This window comes from Pleurodeles waltl, chromosome 1_2, assembly GCF_031143425.1.
Source record: "Pleurodeles waltl isolate 20211129_DDA chromosome 1_2, aPleWal1.hap1.20221129, whole genome shotgun sequence".
NCBI lineage: Eukaryota > Metazoa > Chordata > Amphibia > Caudata > Salamandridae > Pleurodeles > Pleurodeles waltl.
Genome location: NC_090437.1, coordinates 20,233,438 through 20,249,571, shown reverse-complemented (window position 1 = coordinate 20,249,571; position 16,134 = coordinate 20,233,438). Strand labels below are relative to the sequence as shown.

The window sequence follows — 16,134 nt, the reverse complement described above, 5'->3', positions numbered from 1 at the left end:
GACACAGACCTCTGCAGTGCATTAACTAAGAGGTTTCATAAAGTACAGTTGTGCATTTCCCACTGATTAACTTAACTGGCATATATTTTTCATTTAAGCTGTACTTGTTTTTATATATGAGGTTACCTGAAGGTCAAAGGCCAAACAAAATGACAGAATTTGTTGTTTCTTTTAGCCACGCGCCTTTGATCCCACCCCCATGTGCACTCAATCCTTGCCCATTTGTGTACAGCATTACAATTTCCATACTGCGGGAGCACAACCTGGGAGCACAATGGTATCCTTGCACCTTCTTGGGAGATCAAGATTGAAAGAACAGGGCCCAGCCCCGATTTAAATTCTTACGCTTCTAATTGGATTTGCCTGAGGACTTAGATCTGAAAGCAACGTGTCAAAGGAGAGACCTTGGGAGAAGGAACAGGACCTTCTTTTAGACTGACTGATGACAGTTTGCAACTTGCAGTGCTTCGCCATGAAGAACTTTGCTTCCCAGTCTCGAATGGCCTTGGGGTACATCAAGGCATAGTGACTGCAGGCCTTGGAATCATGGTCCAACCAGAGGCACCATAGGCTGACACCTGGGGAAGCACTCAAATGGTTGAAACCTGTTGTTTGAAGTCTGTATCAGAAAACGATTTACCTAAATAACTTTAGGTAGAAGTGCTGCATAAATAACAGATTATTATGATCAGAAAGAGGAGTCAGAGCCTAATTTAGAGTTTGGCGGATGGGGTTATTCTGTCACAAACGTGACAGATATCCCATCTGCCATATTACGATCCCATTATATCCTACAGGAACCGTAATACAGCGGACAGGATATCCATGACGTTTGTGATGGAGTAACCCGTCCGCCAAACTCTAAACCATGCCCTTAGTTTGTTCTAGTCTATTTTCAGGAATGAGATTTGAGCACAGCTTTTTTGTAAATGAGAGCAAACACTTTATGAGAAACATTTCAGGTAAAAGTTTGTATCTGTCCTAAAACTCATAGAATGACATTATGTTAAAGTATAGTGATCTGAACTCAGAGGAAGGAATGAGCAAGAGCGATCCATTTATTTGCATTTGGGTGTTCAGTATTGACCAACATCATTTTGGTTTTCATAGGTTGCATTCAGTTGTCATTATTTTCATTACTGCAGATTTGACTTGCACAAAGGTATTAAATTCCACATCAATGTTTAAGAGATAACATGTAAGTTTATTGTTTGAGTTGGGAACTGCTTTCAGTGTGATTACAACTCTACTATATCTTCACTGAATTTCCTGACATGATTTACAAACTAACTTCTAGAATTCGAAGTAAATTAAAGAAAATGTGAAAGGATGGTCAAGCTATGCTTCTTTACTAACGTCTTCCCTATTAAAAGCGTTTTCACAAGAAACTCCAATTACACATTTTCCTTCTTCATACGAAGGTCAAGAAAAAAAGCCGGCAAAAACTATAACAATGTAGAAACATCTATAAGACATTACAGAGTATAAAATAATCAAGCCAGAAATCTTCATTTGTTTTGCTTGTTATCCTTTTTTCTTTATGAATTAACCTAACAGGCAAACATTATGGTTGAAGCAACACTGGAAGTTAGACATCTGGGAAATAAGTTAAGCTTTCTGATAATCACACTACTTATTTAATCTTTAATATAAATCCTTGAAACAACAAGATGTTTTATCCATAAATATAATAATACAAATGCAGATCAGCAGGGCCAAGTCCATCTTGCAACAAGACCAAGACTGGGGTCCACTGAGTTAACTGTGAACTGGCTGGGTGGGTTTTAATCTGAAGAGCTCAGTGGTGATATGAACAGCTGATATCTATGCCATGAAGATGTGGGCTTTAGCGGACATTACTCAAGAAGGCCCAGTTTCCACTGTAAGGAGTTGTTCAGTTTTGGGACCATCAGCAACTCTGTCTCTCCTGAAAAAAACAGACATTTCCAATGTTACAAACAATGATTTAAAAATGAAAATGGTATAAATGAGTTCGTTTTAAATATCTGCCAACTTCCTTAATCCATTTTAATCCATCTCTTTTATAGTTTCTTGTACATTTCAAAGCAAATGGTTTTAATTGGAAGAAGAGAGTGCTAAGCTGGAACAGACACGCATTCAAACAGTTAATTGGCAGAATCAATCCTGGTGTAAACTGAAATTTGAAGAAATCTGAATGGAGCGCTGCGGGACCTTTCTAAGATCTTTTTAGAACTAACAGCATGTCAACACCTCAATGATGCAAATCCAGGAGGGAGAGGAAGGTGTAGAAAAGTATGAGTGGAGACAAATATATCGATTTAGGTATGGTCTAATCTAACACCCCTTCAGTCAAATTTCAGTTCAAGCCTCAAACCAACCACAATAAACTCACACATCATATCTTGTTTCTTCTTCATTACTAACTAGTTAATACTGGTGTTGCTGTGTACTGAAAACATTTTGCCACCCTGATCTACTCTTAATCTTGCAGGATACCACACATACTTAGCACATTTGAGCAGCTTCTTCCCGAAGACCTGCAGCTCCTTTCTCGAGTTTCTAGTTTAAAAAACATCAGTATCCTCTTTCAGTGCAGTTTTGTAAAACACTGACTAAAGCTAAATGGCTGCAAAGCCTAGTACAGGCTAAATCACGTCACCCTTATGGGTCTGATGAACCATAGGAGGTTGTGTAGCTCTAAGCAATATGTTAGGCATATGCAGCTCGAAATTTTTTTGGAGAACAAATTGGCCTTACTTATGAATGGCCCTATGCACCTTGCGTAGCACTCTGAACTTAATTCTTTCAGTGAAAATCAGCCAATGAAGAGAAAGACAAATTTATTTTGTATGCCCTTTTCCTTTCAAACTCAATTCTGCATTCATAGATCTGTATTCTGAAATAGTTGCATTTGTATAATCAGGTTGTCAGGGCACCTAATGAAAACGTTACCTTTGGTAAGGAAAAAGTACTTGCCTGCAGTAACGATATTCCTGACAGGTACTATATCTACTTGCAGATCCTCACCTGCATAATAATCCCAAGCATTGGCCTGGATTCAGAAATGTCAAAGCTCCTAAATTGTCGGTAGAGGGCGCTGGCATCATACTGATGCTGGAAGTGATGCCAGATAACGTCACAGGAATCATATAGTGTCCATTCCAGCATAGTGACGTTCGCTTCTATTCCTTTTTACCCAGGCATCGAGAAAAATGGACAGCCTGAAATAAAAGAGTAGTGCAGCACAAAAGAGATGTTTGGATCTTATTAACCCCTTCGCTGCCAGGCCTTTTCCCCCTCCTGTGCCAGGCCTTTTTTTGCCTATTTGGGGCAGTTCGCGCTTAGGCCCTCATAAATTTTTGTCCACATAAGCTAACCAAGCCAAATTTGCGTCCTTTTTTTCCAACATCCTAGGGATTCTAGAGGTACCCAGACTTTGTGGGTTCCCCTGAAGGAGGCCAAGAAATTGGCCAAAATACAGTGAAAATTTCGTTTTTTTCAAAAAAATTGGAAAAAGTGGCTGCAGAAGAAGGCTTGTGGTTTTTCCCCTGAAAATGGCATCAACAAAGGGTTTGCGGTGCTAAACTCAGCAGCTTCCCAGCTTTCAGGAACAGGCAGACTTGAATCAGAAAACCCAATTTTTCAACACAATTTTGGCATTTTACTGGGGCATACCCCATTTGTTCAATTTTTTGTGCTTTCAGCCTCCTTCCAGTCAGTGACAGGAATGGTCATGAAACCAATGCTGGATCCCAGAAACCTAAACATTTCTGAAAAGTAGACAAAATTCTGAATTCGGCAAGGGGTCATTTGTGTAGATCCTACAAGGGTTTCCTACAGAAAATAACAGCTGAAAAAGAAAAATATTGAAATTGAGGTGAAAAAACCATCAATTTTTCTCTACGTTTTACTCTGTAACTTTTCCCTGCAATGTCAGATTATCAAAAGCAATATACCGTTACGTCTGCTGGACTCCTCTGGTTGCGGGGATATATAGGGTTTGTAGGTTCATCAAGAACCCGAGGAACCCAGAGCCAATAAATGAGCTGCACCCTGCAGTGCGTTTTCATTCTATACCGGGTATACAGCAATTCATTTGCTGAAATATAAGGAGTAAAAAATTGCTATCAAGAAAACCTTTGCATTTCCAAAAAGGGCACAAGATAAGGTGTTGAGGAGCAGTGGTTATTTGCACATCTCTGAATTCCGGGGTGACCATAGTAGCACGTGAATTACAGGGAATTTCTCAAATAGATGTCTTTTTTACACACACTCCTATATTTGGAAGGAAAAAATGTAGAGAAAGACAAGGGGCAATAGTACTTGTTTTGCTAATCTATGTTCCCCCAAGTCTCCCGATAAAAATGGTACCTCACTTGTGTGGGTAGGCCTAGCACCCGCGACAGGATATGCCCCAAAACACAACGTGGACACATCACAGAAAACAGAGCTGTTTTTAGCAAAGTGACTACCTGTAGATTTTGGCCTCTAGCTCAGCCGCCACCTAGGGAAACCTACCAAACCTGTGCATTTCTGAAAACTAGAGACCTAGGGGAATCCAAGGAGGGGTGACTTGTGTGGCTCGGACCAGGTTCTGTTACCCAGAATCCTTTGCAAACCTCAAAATTTGGCTAAAAAAACACATGTTCCTCACATTTCTGTGGCAGAAAGTTCTGGAATCTGAGAGGAGCCACAAATTTCCTTCCACCCAGCGTTCCCCCACGTCTCCCGATAAAAATGATACCTCACTTGTGTGGGTAGGCCTAGCACCCGCGACAGGATATGCCCCAAAACACAACGTGGACACATCACAGAAAACAGAGCTGTTTTTAGCAAAGTGACTACCTGTAGATTTTGGCCTCTAGCTCAGCCGCCACCTAGGGAAACCTACCAAACCTGTGCATTTCTGAAAACTAGAGACCTAGGGGAATCCAAGGAGGGGTGACTTGTGTGGCTCGGACCAGGTTCTGTTACCCAGAATCCTTTGCAAACCTCAAAATTTGGCTAAAAAAAACACATGTTCCTCACATTTCTGTGGCAGAAAGTTCTGGAATCTGAGAGGAGCCACACATTTCCTTCCACCCAGCGTTCCCCCACGTCTCCCGATAAAAATTATACCTCACTTGTGTGGGTAGGCCTAGCACCCGCGACAGGATATGCCCCAAAACACAACGTGGACATATCACAGAAAACAGAGCTGTTTTTAGCAAAGTGACTACCTGTAGATTTTGGCCTCTAGCTCAGCCGCCACCTAGGGAAACCTACCAAACCTGTGCATTTCTGAAAACTAGAGACCTAGGGGAATCCAAGGAGGGGTGACTTGCGGGGCTCGGACCAGGTTCTGTTACACAGAATCCTTTGCAAACCTCAAAATTTGGCTAAAAAAACACATGTTCCTCACATTTCTGTGGCAGAAAGTTCTGGAATCTGAGAGGAGCCACAAATTTCCTTCCACCCAGCGTTCCCCCACGTCTCCCGATAAAAATGATACCTCACTTGTGTGGGTAGGCCTAGCGCCCGCGACAGGATATGCCCCAAAACACAACGTGGACATATCACAGAAAACAGAGCTGTTTTTAGCAAAGTGACTACCTGTAGATTTTGGCCTCTAGCTCAGCCGGCACCTAGGGAAACCTACCAAACCTGTGCATTTCTGAAAACTAGAGACCTAGGGGAATCCAAGGAGGGGTGACTTGTGTGGCTCGGACCAGGTTCTGTTACCCAGAATCCTTTGCAAACCTCAAAATTTGGCTAAAAAAACACATGTTCCTCACATTTCTGTGGCAGAAAGTTCTGGAATCTGAGAGGAGCCACAAATTTCCTTTCACCCAGCGTTCCCCCACGTCTCCCGATAAAAATGATACCTCACTTGTGTGGGTAGGCCTAGCGCCCGCGACAGGATATGCCCCAAAACACAACGTGGACACATCACAGAAAACAGAGCTGTTTTTAGCAAAGTGACTACCTGGAGATTTTGGCCTCTAGCTCAGCCGCCACCTAGGGAAACCTACCAAACCTGTACATTTCTGAAAACTAGAGACCTAGGGGAATCCAAGGAGGGGTGACTTGTGTGGCTCGGACCAGGTTCTGTTACCCAGAATCCTTTGCAAACCTCAAAATTTGGCTAAAAAAACACATGTCCCTCACATTTCTGTGGCAGAAAGTTCTGGAATCTGAGAGGAGCTACAAATTTCCTTCCACCCAGCGTTCCCCCAAGTCTCCCGATAAAAATGATACCTCACTTGCGTGGGTAGGCCTAGCGCCGGCGACAGGAAACACCCCAAAGCGCAACGTGCACACATCCTAAATTTTGGAAAAAAAACAGAGGTGTTTTTTGCGAAGTGCCTACCTGTAGATTTTGGCCTCTAGCTCAGCCGGCACCTAGGGAAACCTACCAAACCTGTGCATTTCTGAAAACTAGAGACCTAGGGGAATCCAAGGAGGGGTGACTTGCGGGGCTCGGACCAGGTTCTGTTACCCAGAATCCTTTGCAAACCTCAAAATTTGGCTAAAAAAACACATGTCCCTCACATTTCTGTGGCAGAAAGTTCTGGAATCTGAGAGGAGCTACAAATTTCCTTCCACCCAGCGTTCCCCCAAGTCTCCCGATAAAAATGATACCTCACTTGCGTGGGTAGGCCTAGCGCCGGCGACAGGAAACACCCCAAAGCGCAACGTGGACACATCCTAAATTTTGGAAAAAAACAGAGGTGTTTTTTGCGAAGTGCCTACCTGTAGATTTTGGCCTCTAGCTCAGCCGGCACCTAGGGAAACCTACCAAACCTGTGCATTTCTGAAAACTAGAGACCTAGGGGAATCCAAGGAGGGGTGACTTGCGGGGCTCGGACCAGGTTCTGTTACCCAGAATCCTTTGCAAACCTCAAAATTTGGCTAAAAATACACATGTTACTCACATTTCTGTCGCAGAAAGTTCTGGAATCTGAGAGGAGCCACAAATTTCCTTCTACCCAGCGTTCCCCCAAGTCTCCCGATAAAAATGATACCTCACTTGTGTGGGTAGGACTAGCGCCCACGAAAGTAAAGGGCCCAAAACACAACGTGGACACATCACATTTTTTTATAAAAAGCAGTGCCTACCTGTGGATTTTGGCCTGTAGCTCAGCCGACACCTGAGGAAACCTAGCAAACCAGTGCATTTTTGAAAACTAGAAACCCAGGGGAATCCAAGATGGGGTGACTTGCGGGGCTCTGACCAGGTTATGTTACCCAGAATCCTTTGCAAACATCAAAATTTGGCCCAAAAAACACTTTTTCCTCTCATTTCGGTGACAGAAAGTTCTGGAATCTGAGAGGAGCCACAAATTTCCTTCCACCCAGCGTTCCCCTAAGTCTCTCGATAAAAATGGTACATCACTTCTGTGGGTAGGCCTAGCGCCCACAAAAGGAAATGGCCCAAAACACAACGTGGGCACAACATATTTTTTCACAGAAAACAGAGGTGTTTTTTGCAAGGTGCCTACCTGTGGTGTTTGGCCTGTAGCTCAGCCGGCCCCAGGGGGGGGGGGGGCAGAAATGCCCTAAAATAAATTTGCCCCCCCAACCCCCACCCTCCCCCGCCGGGAGCGACCCTTGCCTACGGGGTCGCTCCCCCTGCGTGACATTGGCACCAAAAAACAAATCCCCGGTGCCTAGTGGTTTCTGCCCCCTTGGGGGCAGGTTGACCTAAACTCAGCCAATCTGCCCCCAAGGGGGGCAGAAATGGCCTAAATACAATTTGTCCCCCAGGGGAGCGACTTTTGCCTGATGGGTCGCTCCCCATCTCTAAAAAAAAAAAAAAAAAGAAAAAAAAGAAAAATTCCCCTGGCGCCTAGAGTGTTCTGCCCCCCCCCCCCCCCCGGGGCCAGTTCGGCCTAATAATAGGCCGATCTGTCCCCCGGGGGGGCAGAAATGGCCTAAAATAAATTTGACCCCCCAACCCCCCCCCCCCCGGGAGCGACCCTTGCCTACGGGGTCGCTCCCCCTGCGTGACATTGGCGCCAAAAAACAAATCCCCGGTGCCTAGTGGTTTCTGCCCCCTTGGGGGCAGATTGACCTAAAATTGGCCAATCTGCCCCCAGGGGGGCAGAAATGGTCTAAATACAATTTGCCCCCCCAGGGGAGCGACCCTTGCCTGATGGGTCGCTCCCCATCTCTAAAAAAAGAAACAACAAAAAAAAAAAAACACAAAAAAAAAATTGCCCTGGTGCCTAGAGTGTTCTGCCCCCCCCCCCCCCGGGGGCAGTTCGGCCTAATAATAGGCCGATCTGTCCCCCGGGGGGGCAGAAATGGCCTAAAATAAATTTGCCCCCCCAACCCCCATCCCCCCCTGGGAGCGACCCTTGCCTACGGGGTCGCTCCCCCTGCGTGACATTGGCGCCAAAAAACAAATCCCCGGTGCCTAGTGGTTTCTGCCCCCTTGGGGGCAGATTGACCTAAAATTAGCCAATCTGCCCCCAGGGGGGCAGAAATGGTCTAAATACAATTTGCCCCCCCCAGGGGAGCGACCCTTGCCTGATGGGTCGCTCCCCATCTCTAAAAAAAGAAACAACAAAAAAAAAAAAACACAAAAAAAAAATTGCCCTGGCGCCTAGAGTGTTCTGCCCCCCCCCCCCCCGGGGGCAGTTCGGCCTAATAATAGGCCGATCTGTCCCCCGGGGGGGGCAGAAATGGCCTAAAATAAATTTGCCCCCCCAACCCCCCCAGGAGCGACCCTTGCCTACGGGGTCGCTCCCCCTGCGTGACATTGGCGCCAAAAAACAAATCCCCGGTGCCTAGTGATTTCTGCCCCCTTGGGGGCAGATTGACCTAAAATTGGCCAATCTGCCCCCAGGGGGGCAGAAATGGTCTAAATACAATTTGCCCCCCCAGGGGAGCGACCCTTGCCTGATGGGTCGCTCCCCATCTCTAAAAAAAGAAACAACAAAAAAAAAAAACACAAAAAAAAAATTGCCCTGGCGCCTATTGTGTTCTGCCCCCCCCGGGGTGCAGTTCGGCCTAATAATAGGCCGATCTGTCCCCCGGGGGGCAGAAATGGCCTAAAATAAATTTGCCCCCCCACCCCCACCCCCCGGGAGCGACCCTTGCCTACGGGGTCGCTCCCCCTGCGTGACATTGGCGCCAAAAAACAAATCCCCGGTGCCTAGTGGTTTCTGCCCCCTTGGGGGCAGATTGACCTAAAATTGGCCAATCTGCCCCCAGGGGGGCAGAAATGGTCTAAATACAATTTGCCCCCCCAGGGGAGCGACCCTTGCCTAATGGGTCGCTCCCCATCTCTAAAAAAAGAAACAACAAAAAAAAAAAACACAAAAAAAAAATTGCCCTGGCGCCTAGAGTGTTCTGCCCCCCCCCGGGGGGCAGTTCGGCCTAATAATAGGCCGATCTGTCCCCCGGGGGGGCAGAAATGGCCTAAAATAAATTTGCCCCCCCAACCCCCACCCCCCCCGGGAGCGACCCTTGCCTACGGGGTCGCTCCCCCTGCGTGACATTGGCGCCAAAAAACAAATCCCCGGTGCCTAGTGGTTTCTGCCCCCTTGGGGGCAGATTGACCTAAAATTGGCCAATCTGCCCCCAGGGGGGCAGAAATGGTCTAAATACAATTTGCCCCCCCAGGGGAGCGACCCTTGCCTGATGGGTCGCTCCCCATCTCTAAAAAAAGAAACAACAAAAAAAAAAAACACAAAAAAAAAATTGCCCTGGCGCCTAGAGTGTTCTGCCCCCCCCCGGGGGGCAGTTCGGCCTAATAATAGGCCGATCTGTCCCCTGGGGGGGCAGAAATGGCCTAAAATAAATTTGCCCCCCCAACCCTCCCCCCCCCCCGCCCCCCCAGGAGCGACCCTTGCCTACGGGGTCGCTCCCCCTGCGTGACATTGGCACCAAAAAACAAATCCCCGGTGCCTAGTGGTTTCTGCCCCCTTGGGGGCAGATTGACCTAAAATTGGCCAATCTGCCCCCAGGGGGGCAGAAATGGTCTAAATACAATTTGCCCCCCCAGGGGAGCGACCCTTGCCTGATGGGTCTCTCCCCATCTCTAAAAAAAAAAAAAAAGAAAAAAAAACACAAAAAACAATTTGCCCTGGCGCCTAGAGGTTTCAACCCCCCTGGGGGCAGATCGGCCTAATAATAGGCCGATCTGCCCCCATGGGGGGGCAGAAATGGCCTAAAATAAATTCCCCTCCCCCCCAGGGAGCGACCCTTGCCTAAGTGGTCGCTCCCTTTGCGCGAAATTCACGCAAAGAAAAAACTCCCTGGTGTCTAGTGGTTTCTACCCCCCTTGGGGGCAGATTGGCCTCATCAAAATAGGCCAATCTGCCCCCAAGGGGGGCAGAAATGGGCAAAATATCATTTTCCCCCAAGGGGAGCGACCCTTGCCTAAGGGGTCGTTCCCCACCAAAAAAAAAAAAAATGAAACAAAAAAAAAAAAAATGGTCCCTGGTGCCTAGAGGTTTCTGCCCCCCCTGGGGGCAGATCGGCCTAATAGTAGGCCGATCTTCCCCCAGGGGGGGCAGAAAAGGCCTTCCCGAAAATATGCCCCCCTGGGAGCAACCCTTGCCCAAGGGGTCGCTCCCTTTTGTCAATAACAATAAAAAAAAAAAAAAATCCCTGGTGTCTAGTGGTTTCTACCCCCCTTGGGGGCAGATTGGCCTCATCAAAATAGGCCAATCTGCCCCCAAGGGGGGCAGAAATGGCCAAAATATAATTTTCCCCCAAGGGGAACGACCCTTGCCTAAGGGGTCGCTCCCCACCTCAATAAAAAAAAATGAAACAAAAAAAAAAAATGGTCCCTGGTGCCTAGAGGTTTCTGCCCCCAGGGGGGGCAGAAAAGGCCTTTTCAAAAAAATGCCCCCCCTGGGAGCGACCCTTGCCCAAGGGGTCGCTCCCTTATGTCTATTTCAATGAAAAAAAAAAAAATCCCTGGTGTCTAGTGGGGTTTCAAAAGCCGGATTGCAAGCAATCCGGCTTTTGAAACCCTCGGAGGGACTTCAAAGGGAAGGAAATACTTTTCCTTCCCTTTGAAGCCCCTCCGGGCCTCCCAAGTGATTGAAAAAGAAATGCTTTTGCATTTCTTTTTCAATCGCGCTGGAAGCAGAGCTTCCAGCGCGACGAGGGAGGCCCCTGTGACACATCAGCGCGCGCGCTGACGTCACAGGGGGGGGGTGGGGGGGTCGGGGTGGAAGGGGAAGGTCTTCCCCTTCCATCCCCGACTTGGGGGGGGAAGGGGGGTGCACGGGGGGCGCGCTAGCGCGCCCCCAAGTTCCCCTGTGCCATGGACGAGATGATCTCGTCCAAGGCACAGGGGAACTGTAGCCTTGGACAAGATCATCTCGTCCAAGGCACAGAAGAGGTTAAAAAACACGTACTTACCTGCGGTGATGCCTTTCAAGAAGCAGCTCTCTATAACTCCATATTCCTCACCTTAGAATATTTCCCAGACGTCAGACTGGATCCAGAAAATCTTGAGCAGTAACTCTGCAAGTTGGTATGTGGCACTGTTTGGCTCGGGGGTCCACGTCGGAAGAGACATTGTGGTGCCCATTTAAGTGCCACACCAGCGTGCTAACATCAGTTTCTTTTGTGACTATTTCCACACCAAAAATGCAGAGCCACGTAAAAATTAAAGATTTGACCAGTGTGCAGTACCAAATGGGATCTTTACGGTGAAGAGCTCAGTTCACAAAGCAGGGTGGATGGCAGGGTCGGTGTTACACTAAAACATCCTGGAGGACTGAATGGGCAAAATGCCCATCACACCAGACTTGACTATCTAGGCATTAGTGTTTGGCAAAATGTGTACAATGCCCTTGTGGCTGCCTGGCAAACATCCAAAAATGGGACATCTCTCATCAAAGCAGTGGTCAGTTTTAGCTCTGGTAGAATGAGCGCTAAAGCCCGCAGGGTGCTGCTTTTTACCCATTAAATAGCAGATCTTAATACAAAGGACAATCCATCGAGAGATGGTCCTTTTGTCAGCTGCTTTGCCTTTCTTCACACTTGTAAAACTGTGATCGCTATAAAAAGGATAGCGCTGTTTTCAGATCCAGGTGGGGGAGTCTCTACTTTCCTTGGGAGGATGGGGGGGTGTTAACAAAGTAGGCAGCGTGATAGTCTGCCTGACATGGAAATGTTTAAACACCTTTGGCTAAAAGGATTTTTAGATACTAAGAACCAGCTTGTCTGGGAAGATGGAAATGTACAAGGGTTAAGAGAAAGCACTTGCAAATCGCTAACCCTTTTGGCAGATGTAATTGCCACACGGAAGACTGTTTTGATGGTCAGAAGTAAAAGTTGAGCACATGAGGAAGGTAAGAACTAAATTCAGGTCTCATTGGGGCATAATGAAGGGCGTAGGAGGAAATGTATTGTAAACCTTTAAGGAAATGAGTCACAACAGGTGAGTTCAACAGGTAAGGGTGGTTCGGCAACCACAGAAGGGTGGAAATGACAATGACAGAAATGTACCTCTTAACCATGCCCAAAGCAAACCCTTGCTGGGGTACCCATAGACCAAACAGCTGGAACTTCAGAGAAGGGTGCAGACAAAGGATCAACAGATCTGGATACACACCAAGCCCCAAATACGTCCCATCAGTAAACGTAAATCATTTTTGTGGAGGGATGCCTGGCTGACAAGATGACATCACACTCTTCGGGAGGGGAGGTCAAACACTCTCAATTGTTGCAGCTCAACCTCCATGCATGTAGGTGAAGAGTGGACAGGTTCGGGTGCAGAACCCTGACCTGCTGCAACAGGAGAGTCTCTCAAGGAGGCAGCCTGATCAGATGACAGATACTCATGCTCAGGAGTTTAGGAAACCAGAGTCTCCTTGACCAGTCCAGAGCCACTAAGATAACTTGGGCCTGGCCATTCTTGACAGGAGTGGTATCTGCAGAAAGGTGTAGAGGAGTCCTGGACTCCACTGAAGAAGAAATGCATCTTGGAGCGAGAGCCACATTAGACACTCCAGCGCAGAGAAGGAAATACTGATATTGCCCGTTCCCAAGTGGCAAGGGTGGCGGATGGAGATGCCAATCGTGACCTGTAAGGCATCAACGGCTTAGTTTGTCTGCTCTGGAATACAGACAACCTGCCAGATGTTGAAACACCAGAAAAATGCCCCGATGTTCCAGCTATGTCTAGAGGTGCAGGGCCTCTTGACAGAGTCCACAAACCGTGTCCCAGCCCCCACCTCTTCCTCAAATACCACATGGCAGTGGTGTCATCTGTGAACACCTGAAGTAGCCTTCCCTTGATGGAACGCTTTCAATACCAATCAGATCGCTACTGAGGAAAACAATCAGGAGGCCTTTTTAAAAACACACCACTAGGGGAGACCGAAAAAAGGAAGACAGAACAGGGAGGCACAAGAAGACAGACAAAATGGCCAGGTGGAGACTGCCAAGCCCTGCAATGGAAAGCACAAAATGCAGACCATAAGCAAGACATGACTGGAAGGGGTTAAAACCCTCAGGCTCTCACCAACCAACACATTCTTTTTCGAGTGTCTAACATACATAAGTGTGTAGCTGGTTTATGGGAAGCTAAGATAATGTGTACCACCTCAGGTGGTAAGGAGGTCTCTAGTTGGCCCCGCTCAATCTCTACACATGTAGCTGAAGAATCAGATTAGGAAGGATGTGAGGAGGAGGAAGGGCAAAATCAACATGATTCAAAAGTAGGTCTACCCTGTGTTAGAGAAGAGCAGAGTTACAAAGGTTCAATGTTACAAATCTTCTTCACCCATTCTTGGGTAATCGTGATCAGTTCTGCTTGATCCTGCTGAAAGTTTTTGCAAGACCTGTAAAAGAAGTAGAATTAGCTGGAGTGCTTAGCTCTAACCCTGTGACTGATTGAACCTGAAGTCACCCCCCCAGGCAACCATTCGAAAGAGGTGTACGGTACAAAACGCACACACTGACATCCCAAGCTGTAGACGATCTTGTCGCTTGTCATCCCAAGCTGTAGACGATCTTGTCGCTCACTTCAGGATGAAGTTCTCACTAACCACAAGGAACCTGTCTTTAAAAAAAAGAAAAATGGGTTGGGAGTTGGCCAATCCAGACATTGGGCTGTACCATTCCCATTAAAGGCCCCAAACATTTTTCAGTCCTCGGGGACTGGGGGATTGGAGGATTATATACAATCATTCCCCCAGGAGGGCAAGTAAGCCCACTGGTTGCCAGTGATAGATTTTAAAAAATAGAATGGGGTGTGTGGGAGGCTGGCTCAGTCTATGGTGTACATCTATAGGTGAGGCACCCTGTACTGAGTCCAGGGAACCCTTAGTGATAGTGTAGGAGGTTCTAGATAACCAGAACTCTCAGAGAGGTAGCTGTGGAGAGCAGCTAAGACGTATCCAGGATGGAGTAAAGCAGTTGCAAATACCACACAGGTCAGTCAGTGATGTACACACAGGAAAGAACTACATCAGTATACTAAGTAAATGGAATGGAATGTGAGAATCACTCCCAACCCAAACTACCATCCAAGGACCCTTAGGACTTGGGAAGCACAGGAACACTCAAGGTAAGTAGATAGGACTCCCCAGGCGTCCGTGGGCAGAGTTGTAACCCTGAGACAGTCTCCATAGGATAATGGAGTAGTTGTGGTTAGAGTTTTCGAATTCTAGGACCCTTCCCAAAGGACCCTGTGGAAACCCATTGGGACAAGGGAGTTTACATAGAGCCTCCACATATGGATACTCAGAACAGTGGAGTGCATACACCAGGGAGCCCAGGTGCATAGGAGTGAAGTCGTGTTCGAACCTCCCGTTGAGGTCAATGGCAACCTCGGTTATCCAGCTGCTGTCGTGACCCATTGAACAAGCCAGTGGAACCCAGGCGTGGATTCCGAAAGAAGAGGACCTCAGAGAAGAGGAGACAGAGTCCTAACCACCCGGTGGCGCAGGAGGGCAATGCCACCTATTCTTATATATGCTTTCCTGCTGGACGGTGGGGGAAGATGTGCAGCTGTGGAGTCCAGGCAATGCAGGAAGACTCCTTGAGTCATCTGAAAGCTGTCCCACGCCGGTCGTCGGATTGCAGAGGGGTCAGTGTTCAGAGGGACCACCAACAAGCCTTGGCAAATGAAGGAAGCGTTGCACAAAGACTGCAAGATTTGTGGGTACCAGTAAGGTCCAGGTGACCCAACCTTTGCAGGTAGGTCATGGCCAGCCCTCAGCAAGCAGGTCAGTCAGCCGGAATCGATGGAGCCCCCAGCAGGATCCTCTGGCAGCAGGCACAGGGAGTTGAAGGGAGGCCTCTGCAGTGGCAAAGAGGCCACGTTGCAGGAGTTGCAGAGAGGACATATTTCTTAGACCTGGAAAAGTGCTGGAGGCTAGGACTTCTTGGAGCTTGGAGGTCTTTGGACTGAAGAGCCAACAAGCCTTGGCAACGACAAACAGATGCGGTGCACAGGGGTTCCAGCTAAGCAGCTTCAGCGAGGGACCACAGAATTCCCAGTTGCAAGGAAGATAGGTCAGACCTGTGGAGAGCCACAGAGTGACCACGTGTTAAAGAGCCTTGAAGAGTCTGTGGGACAGCAGGATCCACAAACTGGTCGTCATCCCTGAGGTGCCTGCGGATGCAGGAGATTGACTCTTTCACTCCAAGGGAGATTCCTTCTTGCTTTCTTAAGTGCAGGCAGAGTCCCTGTGACTCTGGAGGATGCACAGCCACTGGGGTTGCAGAAGTCTTGCAGAACTTGGAAACAATGTTGCAGTAGGAGCCCTCCTACTGGTTGCAGTGTTGCTCTCAGTTCCATCAAAGAACACCTTGTGTCCAGGTTGCAGACGTGTCTTGCAGAGGAGACTTGCAGACGGTTCCTGAAGTTCTGCAGACAAATCTAGGGTCCCACCCTCAAGGGAGCCCTTAAGTAACCCAGGAAGGAGGTTGGACACTAACTGCAGCGACCCACCTATCGGGGTGGGGGTTGGGGGGTCGGCATGGATGTCACCCAGCTGGACTAACCTGTCAGATGCTCCCAGGGGGTCTCTGCTCATCCTATTTCCAAGATCACAGAATCAAGTGGCCACCTGGCAGAGCTCTGAGCACCTCCCTACGGGAGGAGCTGGACAGGGGGGTGGTCACTCCCCTGTCCTTTGTGTGCTTTTGTGCCAGACCAGGAGCCAGGCTCCTGCACTGAAGTAAACAGGTTTA

At 47.8% G+C, this 16,134-nt stretch overlaps 1 protein-coding gene across 1 annotated transcript in view; it reads right to left on the bottom strand.

Moving 5' to 3' along the window:
* Nucleotides 1-1,179: 1,179 nt before the first annotated feature.
* The window catches only part of ELP1 (elongator acetyltransferase complex subunit 1), an 886,544-nt gene continuing 871,589 nt past the window's right edge, over nucleotides 1,180-16,134 (bottom strand). Inside the window, exon 37 of the mRNA XM_069235684.1 lies at nucleotides 1,180-1,927. Within this exon, the coding sequence (XP_069091785.1) occupies nucleotides 1,857-1,927 (71 nt within the window). The 3' untranslated portion in view covers nucleotides 1,180-1,856. The remainder of the gene's footprint in view (nucleotides 1,928-16,134) is intronic.